A 19,457-nucleotide genomic window follows, 5' to 3' on the forward strand; every position below is an offset into this window, starting at 1 on the left:
CACTTCTAGCAACAGTTCGAGTTCGCAGTTTTGTCTAATTTATTTATGCCGAATTTTTATGCCAAAAATATTTTATGCCGAATTTAACATGACGCGGCACGACAGGTACCCGTAATAATTACTAAAACGTGAGTCTTCATTTGAATATCACGGACTTCATTTTTCCAATCTTGTAAAAAACCGAATTTCTGAATACCGAATAATTTTATTTCCGATCGGACAATGATTTTTCGGAATTTAGGAATTCGGAAAAAAAATATTTTCGGAAAAGTGTAAAATCGGAACTTTAAGCTTTCTGTCAAGTGACAATCGGATTTAAAGTTTTCGGAAATAGCACATTCGTGATTTTATTCCATCGTGTTTTTAAAAATCGTAATTTTGATATTTCGGACTTATAAATAATCGGGATTATGAAAGTCGTGGTTATAAAAATCGGAAAAACGTATTTCGGAATATTTGGGTGTTCCCATCAAAATCATGTCATCAAAATTGGTCCTACAGTGAAATCAGTCTAAGCATGACGCTGGCGGCCGGCAGTGTCTGCCCCTTTTTTTTTGTTTTCGGAGTGGGAAATGCAACTGCGTAGCGTCTGCCCCTACGACTTGTTGATAGTCATAGCGAAGCAGACGCTCACGGGGACCTGTAGGCGCTTAAAGCGGAACGGGAAGTTGCTCGGAATGAGGGGGATACGCAGGATGAACACGGCTTCTCCGGCGCCACACTCCGTCAGGATCTGCGCCTACATATGTATTGCGTACGATGTATTTGGGATCACAATCGAGACTCGCGCTGGCTTGCCGTTTCAGCCGAAAGCGAAGCGACCTGCCTGGCTAGAGCGCCACTGAGTCTCTCACCGTGGTTTTTCTTAGACTCCTGAGACCGTGCCCCTTGTGGCCGCAATGCATTGCGAGACTTTCGCGAAAGATTCGATTTTTTTCGGGAAGGCATGGTAACGCGTACAGGTCCTAAATCGTTTGACATTTACTGAAAAATGTTTTTTTTTTAAAGTACCCACCTTCGTGACCATTATTAAGAGGAAAGGGCACGGCCGCTTCTCCATGCAAACGCAGTCTCCATTTTTTGGATAAAAACTACCCTATGTTCTTCCACGGGACTCAAACTATCTCTATACCAAATTTTATCTAAATCGGTTTAGCGGTTTAAGCGTAAAGAGAAATTAAAAAAAGTTTTTTTCATATTTTTTGTGTTTTCACTCGGGAATGGTGTCATTTTGATATGATAAATGAATTCGGCATACCCGATTTATACAAAAACGATACCTAACTTGGCCTAGTAGCTAAAATGATATAGTTATCAAGATAAAGTTTTTAACCCCTTTTTCCATGGGGGATGAATTTTTAAAAACGCTGAAAAAAAAATTCTTGCTTTTTAATATAATTAACGTTTTGCAAAGTTTTAAGTTCCTGGCTTAAAATAAAATTTGCACCCCAAGACAAACTTTCATCCCCTTTTCAACCCCCTGAGGGGTTAAATTTCCAAAAACGTCAAAATTAGTTTTTTTGTAATCGTCTATCATACATTTCTAAGAAGTTTCAAAGCATTTGTAATGGATTCAAACTTTCAACCCCCTTTTAACCCTGTTAGGGGACGAATTCTTGAAAACGCTAAAATTACTTTTCCTGTATTATAATAATATGCCCATTATACAAAGTTTCAAGTAACGCACTAAAAAAAAATTGAACTCCATACAAACTTTCAACCTCTATTTCACCTCCTTAGGGGATGAATTTTCAAAAACGCTGAAATTAGTTTTCTTGTATTTCAATAATATATCTTCTTACGAAGTTTCAAATTGCTAGCTTAAAATAAATCTTGAACTCCATACAAACTTTCATCCCCTTTTTAACCCCCTTAGGGGTAAACTTTCTCAAATTTTTATAGCCTATAACCTGGCCGTGGATTTTTTCGACAGATTAGTAAAGTTTGCATCAAAATCCGTTCAGCCGTTTTAATTTGTAGCGCGGTCAAATAAACAGACAAACAGATAAACAGAGAAACAGATAAACAGACAAACAGATAAACAGACAAAAATTCTAAAAACTGTTGGAATGTGTTCTGTTATCGATTCTAAGTATCCCCAGCCAATTTTTTTTCGAATATCTTCCATGTACAGACTTTCGACCCTCTTCCGCTTTATTATATGTATAGATGTGATACTTCTTTAAATATAATACCGCTTCCTTAAATATGTGTCGATATCCGAAAACCAGTACGGCTTTACTCCTTCGAAGTCTACTATTGATGCCATTCAAGCCATCCGTATCGTTATGGAAAAATACCGGTCAAATCACGAAAACGTACACATGGTTTTTATTGACCTTGAAATAGTTATTTGTTATACAAGGGTGCAAAGTTGTATTTTACCCGCGAGTGTGGAATTGAAACACAAGCAAGCGAAAGGATTATATAGTTGAACCACGAGCGAAGCGAGTGGTTCTAAAATGGAATCCTGAGCGTAGCGAGTGTTTCAACACACGAGAAGTAAAATGCATTTGCACCCGTGTGTAACACAAAACTTTTCCCCTCACTGTAGCGAGGAAAGTGCAACATCTACAGGCGTTAGATCATCTTCATCACTGGAATCACTATTTTTTTTACGATATTATAACAGAAAACACTAGAAATTCTGATTTTTACGTGAGTCGGTGAGAAGAACAGTAAAAATTTTGTTGACAATGTTGACATTTCTGGTCTGACGTATGAAATGTCAACGATGCGTTTTGAAATTGCATCGACTCAACTTGTGCGTTCAGAATTATATTTAACATCATTATAAAAAATCTAACGTTTCTTATGGAATTTTAAGGTTTATGACTTAAAATTATTAAATAAAGCTAAATTTGGTATTTTTTATTAGATTCTCAAACCATTTATTTAATGATAATTAATATCGAACGAACCATTATTATGAGCGTTTTACGTTTTGTTATCTGTCAAGCTACTTAAACACGCTCCATCCAAGGTCAAACTACTTTCCCCACTAGTGGATAAAATGCGTTTTTCCCCGCTTGTTTTAAAGGATAAAAGACGGCTTTCCGAGCGAGTGAGGGGAAAAGGCTTTTAACCGGGTTCCAAGAGATCTAGTCTGGAAAGCAATGAGGGCACAAGGAATACCGGAACATTACGTAGCTCTTGTTCCGGACATGTACATTTGGAGTAGTACGAAAGTAAGAAGCTTGGCAGGAGAAAGCAAAACCTTCGAAGTCAAAGTCGGCGTCCATCAGGGTTCCGCCCCGAGCCCTCTACTTTTTAACATGGTTATGGACTTTATTACCAGAGACATCCAGTCCCCCTCGCCTTGGTGCATGTTATATGCAGATGACATTGTCCTAATTAACAACAGTGCACAACAGCTACAAATTACTCTCGAAGGCTGGAGACACGTCCTCGAAACCAGCGGCCTTCGTATCAGCAGAACTAAAACTGAACACCTGGAATGCATTTTCAGTGGTGACACCACAACACCTAGTACGATTTACATCGAAGGAGAGCCACTACCCAAAGTATCTCAGTTTAAGTGCTTAGGAGCGATGCTGACAGCTGATGCTAATATCGAAGCTGATGTAACCTATATAGAGTGAATGCTGTCCGACTTGGAACGAGCCCAACTTACAGATGCGACAACCCAGGACAGACCATCCTGGCGAGGAGAGCCGACCCCAAATGATGGGAAGAGGCAAGGAAGAAGAAGAAGATTTATTAAATATGTGATACTATAAACAAAAAAAGAAGAAAAAACAATCTTAACTTAAATAGTAATTTCATAGCTTTCGAATTTCGATATTGTAGGGTAACGTTTTTAAAATAAATAAAAATCGATAAAACTCGATCAAAATTGACACTTGGCGCGCATGATCTTTCCCGTTCTTTCTTGCGAAATGTGACAGAGACAGCGGCAAACCGATGGAACGGCCTTAAGCAGCTGTTAGCCCGGCAGCAATTAAATATCGAATCAAATTTTTCTCATATAGCAAATAGGTAAGTACGACTACGAAGTAGTCAAGGGAAAGTCAGATTCGCTTTGGATAGAAAAATACTTACAATTTACAAGTAAAATGATCCTTTTGCTGACCGCGGGCGGCACGTCGTTGGACGCGATGCAGAGAAACGCTCCCATCTGCTTGCGGTCCACCCGCCATAACGGCAGTGAGCTGCCCACGTAACTCTCAACTGTGTGACAAAGGAATAAGGTTGATATTTGATTAAACTTTAATGTAACTTAAGATATTTGGATTTTGTCCATCGGCAGCACGTTGCTTACGTTAATCTCAACCGTGTGACAATGAAAATAAGGTTAGTTGTTGATGGAACATGAATGTGGCATGTGATTATTGGGATGAAATGCTTTGTTTCCTGTAGCTAACTGGAACTGGAAGCCCGGTAGATACAGTGATATTGATAATCTTTCAACTATATGAAAAAAAAGACTAAACACGCGCGTTACAAGATTATTTGTATACAAATAATATGCTTGTGTATCTTGTTTGAAAAAAAAAGTAGTCATCTCTGTCTATCACTCTTCCACACCAGTGCGACAGTGACAGTTGCGTTAGGTAATTTGCTACGGAGCACTAACGATTGCACGTTGGCTACGCACCCAGCTTCCTCTGCAATCGCGGAAGTAGCTTCGACCACTCGGCCAGCACAGTCACGGTAGCATGGGTCGTATAGTCGTATTGTTTTTACAATCTAGAACCTAATAAATTCATATTAATTTGATCATACTGATATCAAGAGAGATGAGAACAAAATAAGATCAAAAATAGAATTCGTGAATACCGAAAGCCTCTTAACCTTAAAACTATAAACAACGTTGGTGTTGGTGCAATAAAACTAAATTGCTCTAACGTGTTTACGCCTTTTGCTTGCATGGTTAGATTGGTTACGGGTAACTGTTCTAATAAAAATGATACTTTTGAGCTCGAACTGTAGAGTAATATCACTATTTTGTAAAGTATTCCAGGGTGGCAGATACTTGTGGCACGTTGTTTTATCCGCTACTATGGATACTATGGATACAGTGGGCGGGGCACATTGCTCGCAGAACTGATGGCCGGTGGGGCCGGAAGGTTCTGGAGTGGCGTCCGCGTACCGAAAAACGAACTGCCGGTAGGCCTCCAACGAGATGGAGCGACGACCTGGTGAAGGTCGCGGGAATTCGGTGGTTGCGAGCGGCACAGGATCGGTCGGAGTGGCGAGCCTTGGGGGAGGCCTATGTCCAGCAGTGGACGTCTATCGTCTGACATGATGATGATGATGATGGATACCGACTTACCTACATATTTTTGGTAAAACACGTCATGGGCGGCACGAGTAGTGAAAAATAACACCCTAAGCGTATCAAGAGAATTGAACATAACTGATGAGAACTTGATTGACTTAGAAAATTCTTTGACCATCCATTTCTGATAAACCTGAATTTTGACAAACATCTCCTTATACTTACTCTTTTTCTTTTTATTTTCCGTGTATTTTTACCACACTGACAGCATATTTTTTAAGCTACACGGTGCATCCTTACAGACGGGATAATTTTTTTCAGTACTTGAAACTCAAATAAGAAAAACGGGATGTAAACAGTCTTTAACTTTTATTGTATTGTACACAGGAGTGACCATTTTCTAAAGCAAGTATTGACCCAGATTTAAAAAGTGACTCATATTATCATTTAGTCAAGATGATGTTCACCTACTGTAAAAAATCTGACAAAAATATATTGTAGCTTAAAAACTAAAATTTCAAAGTCGCCCCTGCATTTGAAAGCCACCCCGTTTTACGGTACCTGGGAGACCCAGCTTTGTTCGAAAAATACATCAAAACTCAAAAATGCGCGTTTTCCCAGAGATAAGACCTTAGATCGATTTCTCGTCCCCGAAAACCCCCATATAGCAAATTTCATCGAAATCGTTGGAGCCGTTTCCGATTTCCCCGAAATATATATATTGCTCGCTATACAATAATTGCTCGTGTATAGTATAAAATTCTCTACGCACTATTGTTTTCTTTACAAAGTCATTATATTATGTTTACGTAGTTACATTGTCTACAAGTCTTCAATCAAAAATGATTGGCTACTTATTATTAAAAGCTGGTGAAAGAAAAATACCTCTTGGAATACACCCACGTGCTTGTTTGTATTACAAACATTTGATAAATGGCGGTTTCATAGGTCATAGGTTTCTTTCTTTATGACTTACTAGATAATTTTCGATTCAATAAATAAGAATAAGTAGCTAGTTTATCTAAGACAAGATTTTTAAGGAAACAAGAAGATAAAAATATAGGGATATTGACTATGTATCAAATAAATTATTCCACATCATGCACAAAATAGAGCACCAGAAAATTATTAGATAAACGTACGTAAGTTATTTATTGACACAATTTATATTTAATAAATCGCATAGAACTAGAAAGAGTAGATAACTTGACTGTGACTTCACTTCTGAGTTTCATATTGGCTAATCATTTTCACAGTTCAAGAAAAGAAACTGATTTGACTTATCAGTAAAATACCGTTATAGTTACTTTTCATTTCTCTGTAAAACTATTTTCGAATAGAGACAAGCGCGACAACAAACTAAACATAGTGCGGGAATCGATTTACTGTCTAAGTATGAGCACACGACATGTCTTCAATACGCATCAATGCAATGTGTGTGTAAGTTCCTTAGGGCAGACAGTTGAATATTTAGGCATAACCATGGCAACGTGGTATATGAAAAAGTTGTTTTTGAAATTGCCAAGCATCCATACTTTGGCACAATACCCCGGGATTTGGCACTTTTCGTCATGGCGTCGCTAATAGAACTGAAATTTTGTCAGTCTAGACAAAAAAATTTGGGACAATTTTGGGTCATCTACCAAACTCAGCTAGTTCTGAAAATAAAAATAATAATCCTACCTTTGACAAACTCTCTTGACAGCGTCTTCTTCAGCAGGATCGGTTCGTGATCCTCCCTCCTCCAGGTGATTTTGGGGGGCGGGTGGCCAGTGGCCTTGCATGTGAGGGTAGCGTTCTCCAACTCCTGCACGGAGACATCGCCGGACGTATCGTCACTCACGATGTCGGGGGGTACTGCAGACAAATAGAAAAAAAAATGGTTAAAAGCAGTTAAATTAATCTTTAATAGATAGATAGATAAATGTTTTTTTAATACAGTTGCTCAAAAAGTGCTACTTTTCGTGGCTGTTTAGCGTGCTGAAAGTTGGTTTTCGCGAACTAGTGCTTTTTACTTTTCCAATTTTTTTTAAATTTTTACTTGTTCCAATTCATGACTACTTATTGATGAGTGTTAATATTAGTTTCCTTTAAACGTCGTAATCAACATAAAAACCTACTATTGTCTTCGGTTACCGCGATAGTTACTCATGAAATAAAACTATGAAAACGGATTATATCGCGTATATTGAATTTATAATACATCCCGACGTTTCGAACTCTTTACAGCGTTCGTGGTCAACGGGTGACTGAGGAAAAATTACAAAATGCAAAAATACCCACATACTAAAATAATGAACAATCATAGACTACAAACTTTAAGGCTGGTTGTACATGCAAAATCGGTTCATAAGGCTAGTTATACACTATAATTATCAGGCAGACGAAACGGAGCATTTCCACTCGGGTGAAGGAACACATAGCTGATGTCAAGCACCGTCGACCTAGGTCTGCTGTCTGTGAGCATGTCATGGATAAAGCCAATCACTCAATCAAGTTTGATAAGCCTCTGGTTCTTGCCAAGGAGAAGCGTTACATACCCAGAATGCTGCGCGAGGCCATTGAGATTAAGAAATATCCAAACTTTAATAGGGAAGATGGCTTTTCTCTACCACCAGCTTGGGATCCTGTAGTCCACCTGATAAAGGAGCAAGCGAGACATAGACTGTGAGACCGTAGTGTTGGATGATGCTGGACATTCTGATGTTTTGAAAAGATGTGTCCCGCCGAGTTTGTTGCCGGTCCCATATTGGGATACCCTCCTACAATTTAGGAGGGAATTAAATCTTCTCGGGTCCGTGGTGTAGGGTTGGAGCCGGCATAGTTTTTTATCGCGTATATATATATATCTTTGAAAAATAATTATAGTGTATAACTAGCCTTATGAACCGATTTTGCATGTACAACCAGCCTTAAAGTTTGTAGTCTATGATTGTTCATTATTTTAGTATGTGGGTATTTTTGCATTTTGTAATTTTTCCTCAGTCACCCGTTGACCACGAACGCTGTAAAGAGTTCGAAACGTCGGGATGTATTATAAATTCAATATACGCGATATAATCCGTTTTCATAGTTTTATTTCATAAAAACCTACTGTTAATGTAAGAATACGAAAAATATGCATATTTCATATTTTATTACTTACCTCGTCATCATTACAAGTATTATAACACGTTTATTTTTTAATGTTGAAAAACCGTTCTTAATAAGTTGACTGAATGGAACGGAACGCCTGTCAAAGAAGAGGCGTATTTTCTTACTGCAAGAATGTTTTAAGTTTCCAAAGGCAACATTCGATATTGTTTTTATAAATATACGATACACAAATAATAGTAAATAACGATATTTAGGTAATAATAGTACAATGTTTTAATATTTACAATTTTTTGTCTTATAGAACATTCATTTGAAAAAAAAACTTTCATTGAAGTGGGTTCAATAATAATAACAAAATCTATTCTAGTCGGATAAAAGCTAGAAAAACACCTCTTCATAATGTCAATGTCAATGATGTCAGTGTCACAGAATTAATAATATAAAAGTTTAGAATTCCATTCCTGACTTGTTGCTTTTCTTATTTTTTCGCAACTGTATTAAAAAACGTCGTTCGATACGCGTGCGGATATGTCATTCCGCAATAACATACTTTCCGCACTAGCATCGAAATGTACTATTTTCACTTCTCATGCTCGTAAAGTTCTCCTTTGTGTTAGATGTAGGCTGCACAAAATGCTACTTTTATGCTCTAGTGCACAAAATAATTTTTTTTAAGACTAAAACAATCAAATCACTGCAATAGTATACAATAAAACATAATCGGATAATATTGTTATTCCACTTAATATTACTAAATCATTAAAATCTTACAATACAGCATAGTTATTATAGAAATAAACTACAAAATGTAGTTATAATTTGGTAGTATGAATAAAGACTTAAAGCCCCTCCACACGAATTGCGGCGCGAAGCCGTGAACGCGTGTGGACAGTTCGCTAATCAGCGAAATCGACACCACACTCGCGTTCGCGGCTTTGCGCCGCGATTCGCGCACGAGTGTGCAGTGGGCTTAAGGTAAATATGACGTGTTAAAAAAAAATTGTATTTTATTTGTTTGCCATTGTTTTATTTTACTTACAATCGAAGTGAAAAGCAGTGTGTATAACTCAGGCACAAACGCCTATTTTTATCCTCGGCTATATTGGTCCTCGCTGCCGCTCGGACCAATAAATTGCCTCGTATAAGTGTAGATCGCTTTGTGCCCTTGTTGTACAATCTACTAATTGCCACAACGAGGATTCTTTTACAATTATTTTTACACACTTATGCTATACTTAACCTAGACAATATATGTACCTACGGGAACATTATTGAGCATTCGTAACGATTCGCGGTCACAAATTTAATAATTGACCAAATTTTCCTTCAATTTATGCTATAACGAGTACAAGTATACTGGCAGAAACAAATGCTGAATCGACGTCGCTAGGATGTACCTAAATATCAAGATTTCTTTGCTCATAACACACAACTGACGTACCAATGATTACTAGGTGAAATGTCTTGTTAAATGTCTCATTTTTATTTGATCATTAATTTTGGAGAAGTTGGAAACTTCAAAATTGGATGTTCAAATAAAAATATAAAAACCTTACTTCTGGAAGAGATCCCTCTTAGGGATAAGTTTGCCTTTGTAATACTTTTATCTGATGTAACCTTGATTTCTTTCTTTCTTATGGCAATTTTAAAAAGCTCTATAATTTTCCACCTCGAACAGAATTTTCTGACGCTGAGTACACATTTGGCCACTCCATTACCATCTCAAAAATTATCCTAATCCCCCAACGCAAACTTTACCCCACCAAAAAATTATGCAACAGAATTTATTCATACGCCAAAGCGGCAAACTCCATTGAAAGAAAACTTCTAAAAGACGGGACAAAACAGTTTAACCCCCCCTCAATGAGCGTGCCAATTTTTTAATGCATAAACTTTTACGAAACACACGGGGAAAAGTAAATTTGGCGGACAAAAGTAAATTTCCACAATATTGTTGTGATTTATAGTACCTTCCTGAGGAAACATGGAAACTTTTTTACTTGAACCGTTTACGTTTGGCCGAGGCGCCATTTGCATTCGAGATTGGGGACCACATTTTCATGTTTTCTTGTTTACGGTAAAACCTGGATAAATGAAATCTCAAGTAAAAGCCGATTTTGAATCTTTCAACAAGGATAAATAGTAGATTGTGTTACAAGGGAGCAAAATGACATATTTACGGCGAGGGCGTACATTGAATCCTAAACGAAGCGAAGGATTCTATAATACAATCCCGAGAGTAACGAGGGATTCTAAAGTAGAATCCTGAGCGTAGTGAGAGATTCGAGTGTGTTACGCCCAAGGTGGAAAGAATTGCTACCATGTGACACATACTATTTTTCACATCACCTATGAGGAAATTATGATGTTATAAATATTATTTAAGCTAAAAAAAATAATGTGCAAGAAAATATAAAAATAGTGTCCTAGAACAGAAAAGTGTTACTTTGATCCCTCCTAGCAGGGAAGAAAAGTGCCACTTTGATCTCTCCTAGCAGGGAAGAAAAACCCCTTTTTCGAATTGGTGATGTGAAAAAACATTTTTAGCACATTTAACGTATGCGGTATGCGGAGTGATATCTCGACAAAATTCAATGTATTCAATAAAAACAACATGGTTATTTTTCATAAATTTTCATGTATTTTAATAATGTATTTAACAACGTTAAATGCACGGCAGTTTACTCAAATGCAAGATTTTTAAAGAAAGTTGTGGTACTTTAAAGCCATCGGTGTGAAAAACAAAAATGTTGGCATTTTTTTAAGTTAACTACAATTTTATAATAATAATAATATATTCTTTATTGTGTACCACATAATGAAAAAAAATACAGAAAAAGAACACACATTACATTAGGTAACAACAGGCGGTTTTATCTTCCTTAGGAAAACTTTTTTAGGAAACTTCGTATGCTCGACATATTTCACATTCTCGTCCGTTGGACTACTACTACTGGTGTTCTCAGAATATTAGTAATATTGCCATAAATTTCTATTGTACATGAAATAAAACTATGAAAACGGATTATATCGCGTATATTGAATTTATAATACATCGCGGGTCAACCAGAGGTCCCACATTAAGATCCCCACAGTCGAGCGCAGGCCTGCCATTCTGCCTTTTGTCAGGGGGGTCACGGACAGGATCAGCCACATCTTGAAGCGTGCTTCTATAAAAACATATTTCAAGCCAATGAAGAAGATGTCACAATTCCTGAGGCCTGTAAAATGCAATACCCCTCTACAGACTGCAGGAGTGTACAGGCTGGACTGTGAGTGTGGCCTATCATATGTCGGGCAGACGAAACGGAGCATTTCCACTCGGGTGAAGGAACACATAGCTGATGTCAAGCACCGTCGACCTAGGTCTGCTGTCTGTGAGCATGTCATGGATAAAGCCAATCACTCAATCAAGTTTGATAAGCCTCTGGTTCTTGCCAAGGAGAAGCGTTACATACCCAGAATGCTGCGCGAGGCCATTGAGATTAAGAAATATCCAAACTTTAATAGGGAAGATGGCTTTTCTCTACCACCAGCTTGGGATCCTGTAGTCCACCTGATAAAGGAGCAAGCGAGACATAGACTGTGAGACCGTAGTGTTGGATGATGCTGGACATTCTGATGTTTTGAAAAGATGTGTCCCGCCGAGTTTGTTGCCGGTCCCATATTGGGATACCCTCCTACAATTTAGGAGGGAATTAAATCTTCTCGGGTCCGTGGTGTAGGGTTGGAGCCGGCATAGTTTATTTTTATCGCGTATATATATATATCTTTACTTGAAAAATAATTATAGTGTATAACTAGCCTTATGAACCGATTTTGCATGTACAACCAGCCTTAAAGTTTGTAGTCTATGATTGTTCATTATTTTAGTATGTGGGTATTTTTGCATTTTGTAATTTTTCCTCAGTCACCCGTTGACCACGAACGCTGTAAAGAGTTCGAAACGTCGGGATGTATTATAAATTCAATATACGCGATATAATCCGTTTTCATAGTTTTATTTCATGAGTAACTATCGCGGTAACCGAAGACAATATTCTATTGTACATTTTTGTCGGTATGACGTACCCACATTTTAAAAGTATTTTATTGAAATTGAAATTGAAAATATTTATTTCAGGCACAGATCCCATATAGTGTTAGTACAAAAATTATTATTTATCTACCTATTATATAGCTCGTACTCGTCCATACAAAAAGGAAAATTTAGTAAGTGGAAACCGTTTTATGGAAATTGTATAAAAAAGTGCCTATTTTCAGTAGCTTATTCTTCCCTCTTAAGCTGTATAATACTGAGAAGTGTTCGAAACAGTTTCAGCTTTTAAATAAATCCTACGAAACGCCAAACGTATTCTAATTTGAAAAAGAAACTTTTTACTGCAACTTGCCAGCAACTTATGGCAACTGGGTCCGTTCGGAAACTAACTCCGCCGAGTTTAGTAATTTCGTAGTCCTACCGATATTTGCATGGCGCGGGCCGCGATTTCTTTTTCAATTTCGAACTTGTTCGGTTCTTTATTGAGGCCGGGTGTCACTCGGTGCGACAAGCGAACTGTTGCGAGTTTGCGAGGTTTTCGAACGGAAACTGTTTTATTGAACGTTTAGAGTTAGTCTGTTTGTGCCTAGTGGGGTGAAACTGCGTGATTTATGTGGAAAAATATGTTGATATAAATTTGGGTATTCCAATAATGATTTAGGTTATATATTTATCGTTTATGTTGTAACGTTTATATTACCAATTCACGTCAATTTCAATTACGTCAGAGTAAATTTCATAAAAATGATTCTTTATAATCATGTAGCGACCAAACTAATACTGTGCGAATTACGCAATAAACAGTATTGTAACGTATTTACGTAGCAATTAAACAGACAGTGGTCAAATATTTCAAAACCAAATCAAAATGAACTGTCGCCTGCGGTATTTCCGGACCGATATGACCTTCAAACCTTCAAGAAAAGAGCGTATTCCCATCTTAAAGGCCGGCAACGCACTTACAACCCCTCTGGTGTTGCGGGTGTCCATGGGCGGCGGTAATCGCTTACCATCAGGTGATCCGTCTGCTCGTTTGCCTCCTATTTCATAAAAAAATAAAAAAAATATTTCATTTACTGTGTAAGCCCCGAATTCCTTTTTATGCATAAAATACCAGTTTTTAGTAGTAACATTGCAAAATTAAAAATATATTTTTGTCCTAGCAACTAAAATTAAATTTCTTACAATCGTATTACAAATTTCGAACCATGTATTCAGAATAAAAACCTCGATTCGAAAGTATTTCCACACGATCCCCTTTTATTTTCTCGATTAGATATATTTCGCCGAAGAGAATAATAAAATAAAGTAATCCGAAAACTTTTACGGACCACAGGATAGCAGAAGTTTTATCATATAAAGTACTTTACATCGGACATGAAAACTTTGACTATTCTGCTTGTAGGGGAGTATTGTTACGTAGGATAAGTACACCTTTTATGGCTCAAAAACTTATGATCGAAACTTCTACGTTTAACTAGAATATACGGGTTTGTAACCCTTGCGATAAACCCCTTGGCGCGCTTGGTATTTATGTGTGAAATAACATTTTTATGTGACAGTCTGGCACGAACGAAGTTTAGCTATTTAAGGCCGTTCCATCGGTTTGCCGCTGACACTGTCACATTTCTCAAGAAAGAACGGGAAAGATAATGCACGCCAAGTGTTAATTTTGATCGAATTTTGTCGATTTTTATTTATTTTAAAAACGTTACCTTACAATATCGAAATTCGAAAGCTATGAAATTACTATTTAAGTTAAGATTGTTTTTTCTTCTTTTTTGTTTATGTATCACATAATAAATAACCGAGTAAAGTTGGATTAAAAGTCCGAGTTAGAGGTTACTTTGGGAATTAATTGTATCGAGCGAAGTGTCATAATTCGTGTATAGGAAGCTATGTTATTAAAGATAATATAGTCAAGAACTACATATATTTTTTCCACGTCTACTAATATCAACGCCTCTTAGAAAAACATGATCATGTAAGGAGATTTTTCGCCTTTTGGCTCAGGGAACCGCCTTAAGGCTTATATTAGGATCTTTAAGAGCCTTAGTGTAAAAGGTAGTCTAAATCAATGTTTTCTGTTAGTCTGTTATACCTACATTTTAATTAAGTAGGTAATCTTTATTCATTTTCAATAAAATAAATAAATGTTAGGGGAAAACGATACAGTCATATCGACCTAGATCTAATGTAAACCAGCTTTGTACAATTATGGGTACCAAGCATTGATATACGATATACATTTATGTACATATCTATTTAAAAAATCAAAGACGTCTCAACGCCGTAGGTACATCATAGGTCTATATGGTTAAAATAAAATTCAGTTAGCCGTAATAATTATCAATTTATCAGTTAAGGGGCCCACTGACTATCAGTCCGCCTGACGATATCGGCCTGTCAGTTGTTCGGAACTGTCAATTTTTTGTTCTAACTGACAGGCAGATATCGTCCGGCGGACTGATAGTCAGTGGGCCCCTTGACAATATAAATACTCTTTCAACTCCATAACGAAAAAATTGTAAATTTTATTCACTATTATTCCGTTATGGACTTGAAAGTGTACGATAGTATTTTGGTCTCTTTTTTGTCAGACTTGAAATCTTTATACCTGCCTATATTTATAAACATTAATTAAAAGTTTACGATGTAACGCCTTTACGTTTTAAATCTTATAATCAATATAATTAGGATTGGGACGGATCCGTAAAAAATGGTACCTATATTCAGTAAATTTTGTTTCTTTCGTCTGCAAGTATAGTTTAAAATTAAATAGAACGATTGCATCTATTTCGGATAGATATAATCGGTACCTAAACGTATTTAATAATTTTAATAACTATTTACAAGAATTCACCCAAAACAATATTGTATGTATGTATTTATAAAATCACTTTAATTAGCAACCGAATGTAGAACGTAAACTCATGCCTATTCATGAGCACAAACCCAGCGTGATGGAAAAATAATTTAAAAACTGAACGCTCCCATCCAATTTTCTTTTAAATCTTTTGAACGCGGCATTGATCTCTTTGATACTTCATGTCAACATTATCCCCATGCGTGCCAACTGCCAATCAAAAACGGCTGCCACAACCCTTTGATCCTCGATAGATCAACGTTTTATTTAGGAATATTTGAAAACGCGAGGATCAAGTGCCAATCCATCATGCGGGATTTGCCCCGAGTTTTAAATTATCCCTCTATTGACACTTAAGTGTTGAAATATGGATTGATCTCGGTTCAACCTGGTTGGTAATGGGGTGGGAAAAGGCGGTTTAAGCTCCAGTTTTTTTGATCGTCAATGGAAAACGTTAATGGCTGAAAATATTTCATGGAAAAGAGTATTGATGATAAGTACCTAATTAAGTGATGTTTATTCTACCCATTTAGGGTAGGTACAAAGATTAAAATTATGAATAGTTAGGCAGCCTCTTCCCACGACAGTCCGCGCAGACAAACAAATGCCAAAAAAAACATCGGGATCACAGATGATACGAAAGGTCACGCCAGTATTTTTCCATACATTATTAAAATTTCCATTGAAGTTTTCTATTAACGACTGCCACCTTACAATGCTCCATATATTGATGCAATTTGACTAAAATGTTACGCCAAATGTCATTCTAACCCTTTTGTTATAAGCAACAACTAAGTTCGTTCTTAGAAATATTGTTTTACATTAACGAGTACCGACAGGTTGCGGTCGGGCTATTATACTATATTATTTAATGAACATAGTTGAGAGTACTAGAGGAGCTAGTTGGCGACATCAAAGCTACACGACTCCGCTGGCTCAGTCACCTGGAGAGCATGGGAGAGAATCGAGCTGTGAGAAAAGCGTATGGGGTGGAAAACATCTGCCCGGGCGTTCCAGAAACCGTTCTGAAGAAGAATAAAGCTCTAAAAGACTTGTCCGCCCTCGGACCCTGGCGCTCTCTTGTGTCAGAGGTCTACATTATTTTTGGGTCACTGAGCCAGTGTAGTATGCAGGTACATATGTGAGGGTGATCCGTAATTTCCTCACACCGTACGAATGAAAATCACAGTAGAATATTTAATAGGTAATTATTAACAAACTTTAACATTTTAAAGTTCAAATGCTAATGATCGAATCCGGCCTTCACCACTAAAGTGCTTGGTTATCTTTCCTTTAGTATATGACATCTAATGGAAATTAAACTATCGTGAGACATATTTCATAATATTTAGTTCAGTACGGTAAAAGCGATTAAAAATAATAGTGAGTGAAACTGATCTAAATATTTATATATGACATTTATTTCAGTTTAAGCAACCACAAGTTATATGATCTTTTACATCAATTCCCCTGTAATACAAAAAATCTACAAGGCTATCTAATAAAACGGTCTGCAGCTCTGCTAGCTACGTGCTGCAATTCTCATTGCGCTGGCTACGAATTTATTGCAACAGTTTAGATGAGTCCTAATGGATACGTTGCGCTAAATTGAGTTTTCTAGCCATTTTGAACGTTTGCTTAGGAGCAAATTGCTAGCTTGAAATAGTAAATTATAAATTAACACTATTTACTTGGAATCTCGAGAAAATTGCTGTGTCTTTTCAAACTATATATGCAGTCAGCTCAACGCATTCAGGCTCTTTTTTTTTTGGTTTAGAATTGTGTCACGCTGGCACATGACAGTCATACTGACATAATTAATATTATTATTTTCTTTTGAGAATGGTATACCTACTTTAAAATTATGTTTTTGCACTAGCATCTTTACAGACAGTCCTCTATGCCGAGGATATATGGAGGCAGAAGAGACAGCCTCTCACGTGGTGCTGGAATGCAGAGGAGTGGTCACATACAGAGGTCCTACTCAACCATCAAAGGTTTGTAAGATAGGACTTGGGTTGATAGGACTAGCCTACCCCCCCTCCCCCCTCCTCGCCCGAATTACAATACAATAGCAAAAGCAATTAAAGCTTGCAGTTGCAGCTCTGGAGCGATATTTTGCTTCCTAAGTCCTGATGTCTTTTTAAAAGGGCAAACTTATAATGAAATTTTATAGAAGTTATATGGAAAAGACATTATGATTAAGAAGTTTCTGTATTAAAAAGCAAAATTTACATGAAGACTTAAGAAGATTACATTTCTTATACGACTTTGACCAATAAGTAAAAGTGAGATGCCGTATAACAGGACTCGCCGTGAATAACTAATTTTAACATCGGAATAATACTCCTCCAGGAAGTAAAGGATAAAGTAAAATAAAAAGTTTTTTTTTTTTGTTTAATCTTCATTGCACAAAATAAAAAACTTATCTTACACAAGGCGAACGTGATGCCCAAAAGCACCAGATTCTGGGCGGCGCTACTACTTACAAAATAAAAAACATAAACCTAATTAGAATTTAAAAAATATATCTACGCAAATAAGTAAATAAAACATATTTAATATGTACAATTACCTACATAACATATATGTACATATAAACGTATAAATTAGAAACATTCTACTAGGTACCAAAGAAAGTGGGGTGACTGCTTTAGGTATTGGCCACTACATAGTAATTGACCACTCCTAACAAATTAGAAAGAAACAAGCCAATTGAATCTTTATTGTTAAGAGTGGCCAATTACTATGTAGATGGGCAGCAGTTGCCCTGCGTACAAATTTCTAATGGCTCCTCCACCCACACTGTGGACTATCATAGTGGCCCACTAGCGTGTAGAGGGGGTAGTGGGTGTCGGATGGCTTATGGCGCGGCGGGATGGGCCATAAGCCATCCGACACCCTCTACCCTCGATCCTCTCTACACGCTGGCCCATCTCAGTGAGCCACTATGATGGTCTATCGTGTAGAAGAGCCATAAAATACCACAGCATACCAGCTGCGTGCACGTGAAGCGAATGTAGTTATTGAGAAGGCGATCCGAAATATCAAGAAGTTCTTCGAATAAGTTCGGATGACACACGGGTTAATGTGTAGAATAAGAGAATTTTAGTCTTAATGGTCAAAAAATGCTTGAGCTTAATAACAGACTTAAGAGAGCTCATGACATGACTGATCTCACATTTTTCTTCAGTGTATATTACAAATTGAGTCAAAATTACCATTTTGATATCACCCAGTAATTAAATTAAAATAAAATAATAATTATAAAATAAATAAGAAAAGAAAAAAGGCGTATTCTGTCAATTTAGCAATAATTTACAGCACGCCTACGCAGCGCACGCTACTAACGCTTATCGCAAATTGTCCTTAATCCGGGTAAAGTAATCCCCCTTACTTGTCTTAAGTAAGTAGGCCTCAGTCAAACTAATCGGTGCAGCGGTGGTGCGGCTTCTTAAGACCTGTCTATTTGGCTGTAAGTTTTATAAACACTTAGGTACTAAGGCAGTCGGTTGTTTTAACTGTTTGAAGGCTGAAGCTGATTTGTGTTATGTTAAGTAAGTAAAAATTGAATAGGTATATTGGGTAACTATTCTTTTTAGTCCCAAAACTGCTAGAGATATGTGGTCGACCTATAGATACATTTTTGTCTACAAGGCCATAAAAATCTCTATATAATCTCTTTCTAGTAAGAGGAGATAAAGAGAGACTTCCACTTAAATTACAATTAGGTAACACACTTAAGCTTATAATACTGTCTCAATATCCATATCTTCTTGATAAAATAGTCTACTTAGGTATCCAAATTACTCTGTTTAAAATTAATAGTACATTTCGATGCTAGTGCGGAAAGTACGTCATTACTTCACGAGTACCGAGATATCACGTCACGAGCCGCAGGCGAGTGGCAAGACTCGGGACGAGTGAAGAATGACATTTCCGCGCGTGTATCGAACGACGTATTTTAATACAGTTGCGAAAAAATAAGAAAACCAACAAGTAAGGAATTCGAAACTTATATATTATTAATTCTGTGATATCATTGACATTGACATTATGAATAGGTGTTTTTTTTAGCTGGGTGTTATTGTTATTGAACCCACTTCAATGAAAGTTTTTTTTTAAATGCATGTTGTATAAGACAGAAACAATTGTAAATATAAAACATTGTACTATTATTACCCAAATATCGTTAATTACGATTATTTGTGTAT

The 19,457-nt window shown here is 36.9% G+C and overlaps 1 protein-coding gene across 1 annotated transcript in view; it reads right to left on the bottom strand.

The window, feature by feature from the left end:
- LOC134748763 (limbic system-associated membrane protein-like) overlaps positions 1–19,457 on the bottom strand; it is an 88,920-nt gene that overhangs the window by 14,975 nt on the left and 54,488 nt on the right. Inside the window, exons 4-5 of the mRNA XM_063683541.1 lie at positions 6,926–7,099; positions 4,063–4,191 (exon numbers count right to left, since the gene is read on the bottom strand). Coding sequence (XP_063539611.1) covers positions 4,063–4,191; positions 6,926–7,099 — 303 coding nt within the window. The remainder of the gene's footprint in view (positions 1–4,062; positions 4,192–6,925; positions 7,100–19,457) is intronic.

Source organism: Cydia strobilella, chromosome 17 (genome assembly GCF_947568885.1).
Source record: "Cydia strobilella chromosome 17, ilCydStro3.1, whole genome shotgun sequence".
In the NCBI taxonomy this organism is placed as follows: Eukaryota; Metazoa; Arthropoda; class Insecta; order Lepidoptera; family Tortricidae; genus Cydia; species Cydia strobilella.